Here is a 4,818-nt window from a genome sequence, read left to right on the forward strand (position 1 = left end):
CGGAAAGTTAAAATTGCAGGATTTTGTTTCTATATATAGTATAGATGTATAGATAGATAGATAGATTACAATAGGAAATGTATTACATTATTTTATAATTTTAGAATTGAATTTTAACCCAGAATTATTGTACGAATTGGAAAGTAGAAATCAATATATTTTATTAGGAAGATAGATTTTTTAGGAATTGAGCGGGAAGTTAAAATTGCAGGATTTTGTTTCTATATATAGTATAGATGTATAGATTGATAGATAGATAGATTATAATAGGAATTGTATTACATTATTTTATGATTTAGAATAAAATTTTTAACCTAGAATTGTTGTACGAATAGGAAAGTAGAAATGAATATATTTTATTAGGAAGAAAGATTTTTTAGGAATTGGGCTGTAAGTTAAAATTGCAGGATTTTGTTTTTATATATATTATATATGTATAGATAGATAGATAGATTATAATAGGAATTGTATTACATTATTTTATGATTTTAGAATAGAATTTTAACCCAGAATTATTCTACGAATAGGAATGTAGAAATCAATATATTTTATTAGAAAGAGATATTTTTTAGGAACTGGGCGGGAAGTTAAAATTGCATAATTTTGTTTTTATATATAGTATAGATGTATAGATAGATAGATTACAATAGGAATTGTATTACATTATTTTATGATTTAGAATAGAATTTTAACCCAGAATTATTGTACGAATAGGAAAGTAGAAATCAATATATTTTATTAGGAAGAGAGATTTTTTAGGAATTGGGCGGGAAAATAAAATTGCAGGATTTTGTTTGTATATATAGTATAGAGTATAGATTGTTATTGGTTGCTTTAAAAAAAATAAAGTATATAAATTTAAAGTAAAATGTATATTTTTATTAACGTACAAGAAAAGGACAAAAGTAGGGATATAACCTAGATCGATTGGTTATGTATTCATGAATGGTATATCAATGCTTGCATGGGTAGCTCAACTGGTCATAGAGGTGAAACTTTAGAAGAATGACTAGGGATTGAGTCTCACCAACGGAGGGAAATGACATAAAGTCAATCTAGTGTTTCGGCTATGACACATGCATCCCCATCTTAGTATCTCCGTGGAAGAAAACCTTTAATTTTATCCATTTGTACTGAGAAATCTAGCAAGAAACCACAATCCCACGATGGAATTCCTCTTCTATGTTGTCATCTGCGGTTTTCTCTTTCTGTATTTGCTAGCTAAACTCCTGAAATCCCAGAATTCAAGAACCCAGAAAACCCTGCCGCCTGGGCCAAGAAAGCTCCCTGGAATAGGGAATATGCATCAGCTTCTTGGGTCACAGACTCACCAAATCCTAGCAGACCTGGCCGCGAAACACGGACCCCTGATGCACTTACAGCTCGGCCTGGTCTCCACGGTCGTGGTCTCTTCGCCGCAGGTGGCTGAAGAGGTTATGAAAACGAAAGACATCATTTTTGCCCAGAGACCATACCTTCTTGCCTCCAGGATTCTCTCCTATGATTCCACCAACATTTGCTTCTCCCCCTGCGGGGATTACTGGAGACAGCTGCGAAGAATCAGCACGGTGGAGCTTTTAAGCACAAAACGCGTTCTCTCCTTTCGATCAATCAGGGAAGAGGAGATGTTTAATCTGATGGCCTCCATTTCTTCTTCGAACCAGAAGGGATCGACGTTCAATCTCAGCAGAGGGCTTTTCTCCATGACATATACTGTTACTGCGCGAGCTGCGTTTGGGAAACCCAGCAAACAACAGGAAGAGCTTATTAAGCTGACGGGGAAGGTGGTGGAGGTGTTTGAAGGTTTCAGCTTTGCAGACATGTATCCTGCTGTTAAATTGCTTGAAACTATTACTGGGTTGAGACCCAAGACTTTGAAACTGCATAAAAGTATGGATGCGATTCTCCAGTTAATTCTACGCGAGCATCGAGATAGAAGAATGAAAGCACAAATTAGTGAGGAGGAGGAGGATCTGGTTGATGTTCTTTTAAGGATTCAGGAAAATGGGGATCTCGAAATTCAATTGACTGATAACAACATCAAAGCTGTGATCTTGGTAAGTGAACTCAATGATCGATCTCTTTATCAAATTTAATTTGACTCAGTTGATTCGGTTGTAGACTTGATAATTAACCACAAAGTTACAGGTCTGACTTTTGCAAGACTCACCTATCAATCTTAGTTTGAGTCAATCATCTGTGGGTAATTTAGGTTCATTTATTGATCATTTGCCGATTAGCTAAGGTCACGAGATGGACATTCAACTCCCAATTGGAAAAGTCTTTTGGCCTTTTGGTTTGAGCGGTAGGTAGCTGATGTAGTAAATACTCTCCGGTATACGGATCTGAGTAGAAATTATAGTATAGGAGCTCAGGTAGTGAAAACCGAGGGTCGGAAGGTCCCGAGCGCATATGTACTCTTGAGACAGAATTGCACAAAAGTCTCAATTCCTTGCATTTAATGTGGTATTTATAGGGGAAGGGAGGAGACACACGTCCGGCGTCCGGCATGTCCGTCACGTGTTCCACATGCATTTGGGAAGATGATTCCTGACATGCTTATCCTCTATAGAATGGGAAGTGCTCCTGGTCGGAATACCCAGTTCGAGCTTCAAGGTCGGGACCGAGCTGATATCCAATAGTGAGTTCATATCTCTCCATAGGTCAGGTCGTGCCTCTTATCATGTCGGGAACCGATCCTCTCCGTGCATTAATATGGATCCGATTAGGTGCTCAGTCTGTACGGGTTGGTAGACCCGGGGTATATTCCCTATCACTAACCTAGGCTTGTTTACCTACTTGTGATCCGCCTCGTGCACACCGGTCTTTTCCCGAGTAAGGTCATGAGGCGGGTATGGACAACTTATACTTGTTTATCTCTTTGTAGCGACTAGGGTCACAAGGTGGGTATTTGACTCCCAATGGGAGCAGCCTATCAATTTTTTTATTTGAACCAATCAGATATGTCCCGTGCACACATGTGGCTAGCTAGTTTCCTTTGTCACAAAAAAAAAAAAAAAAAAAAAAAAAAAATCAATTATATACTTTGTAGTTGTAAATCATGATTCATGCATATATCAGGACATGTACATTGCTGGGAGTGAAACATCATCAACATCAATGGAGTGGACAATGTCGGAGATGCTAAAGAACCCAAAAGTGATGAAAAGGGCGCAAGCCGAGGTGAGAAAAGCATTCAGTAAAACAAGAACCGTAGATGAATCACGGCTTCATGAATTGAAGTATCTGCAAGCAGTGATTAAAGAAACATTCAGGCTCCATCCCCCTCTCCCCTTATTACTTCCAAGAGAATGCAGGGAGAGTTGTGAAATCAATGGTTATGAAATCCCAGAGAAATCCAAAGTCATAGTGAATGTTTGGGCCATTGGAAGAGACCCTGAATACTGGACTGAAGCAGAGAAATTCAACCCAGACAGGTTTCTTGATTCCACAGTGGATTACAAGGGAACTGACTTCGAATTCATTCCATTTGGAGCTGGAAGAAGGATATGCCCAGGAGTTTCATTTGCCTTAGCTAATATGGAGTTTCCACTTGCGAAATTGCTTTACCATTTTGATTGGAAATTCCCAGGGGGACAGAAGCCAGAAGAGCTAGACATGACTGAAACCTTTGGGTTGACTGTGAGGCGCAAAAATGATCTAAATCTGATTCCAATTCCTTATGAAGAAAGCTGATGAGGAAATCCCATTAATGTTATGAATTATTAGAGTGAAGTCTTATTTTGTGAAAATGGCACTTAACATGTATATAACCATCCAGGAGATTGTTCAATAAATGTTTGTTCATCCAAGATTCCATGAAGTTGGAAGATATGCCATATTTATATGTGCATTTTATGTTGACAAACAAGAACATAAAAACTATAGGAATTTTGGTCGACTGAGACTAGCTTAGTTGGTTTAACTAATCACTCTACAACTTAAGTCAGGATGACTCACAATTTACTTCATCCAGCACAACTAAGGGTTATAGGAATTTAGTTCATCACAGTAAAAAACAAAACAAATAAATTCCAACTTTAATTTTTTCATTCAATTTAAACTCCAATAAATTACAATGGTTATTCATTTTTTTTTTTTAATGAAACTTAACTTTTTTCTTTATTTTTTCACACATGAAAAGGCGATCGAGTTATTAGCACCAAGTATTGTGTCATTCAATAGCTGCAATTTCTTCATCCACTGCTTTCCTCCAACTTGATTCTGACACATACAACTTCGAAAGCTACATCTTTGCTCAATGTTAGGTACATGAGTACATCAGATCATAATCAATCATCCATGTTGGACTTTTTTCTTTTTGTTTCAGCTAGGTAGTGGATAGTGTTATTTATCACTTTAGAGTTAATAGTATTTTTCTTCCTTACAAGAGTGGGCAGATTTGAAGCGTGCGTCTTATATTGGCGGGGCGGTCCCCCAATATTATAATGCAAAAGTGGACGCCCAACTGAAAGCAAGTTATCATATGATGTCTGTTACTGTATTCTCAAGTATTCTTATCCTCCACCTCACAACTTAGTTGAGAATTGCAAAAGTTGTCAACATGACAGCTCAATTGGTCACAGAGTGAAATTTGAAAAGAATAATTAGGGATCGAGTCTCATCAGTCACAGTCTGGGAGCAAGGGATCAAGTCTCATCAGTCACAGTGTGAAAGTAACCTTTCAAACTGAGGGGCTACTTTTCAGCTGAGTTATTATGATTTACGTACACTGTGTGAGCAACCTCTTAAACTGAGGGAGTCTTTTTTTAACTGAATTATTATGATTTACATCCTCTCAAATGTTCTGTTGAATAT

General features: G+C 37.4%; 1 protein-coding gene across 1 annotated transcript; it reads left to right on the forward strand.

The window, feature by feature from the left end:
- The first annotated feature begins 1,107 nt into the window (after nt 1-1,107).
- LOC109188181 (cytochrome P450 71D10-like) lies at nt 1,108-3,821 on the forward strand. The gene is made up of 2 exons (XM_019338742.1): nt 1,108-2,057; nt 3,082-3,821. The coding sequence occupies exons 1-2, from the start codon at nt 1,167-1,169 to the stop codon at nt 3,694-3,696; spliced, it is 1,506 nt and encodes a 501-aa protein (XP_019194287.1). The 5' UTR covers nt 1,108-1,166; the 3' UTR covers nt 3,697-3,821.
- The last annotated feature ends 997 nt before the right edge of the window (nt 3,822-4,818 follow it).

The sequence above is a fragment of the Ipomoea nil genome, unplaced genomic scaffold (genome assembly GCF_001879475.1).
Source record: "Ipomoea nil cultivar Tokyo-kokei standard unplaced genomic scaffold, Asagao_1.1 scaffold1421, whole genome shotgun sequence".
Taxonomy (NCBI): Eukaryota; Viridiplantae; Streptophyta; class Magnoliopsida; order Solanales; family Convolvulaceae; genus Ipomoea; species Ipomoea nil.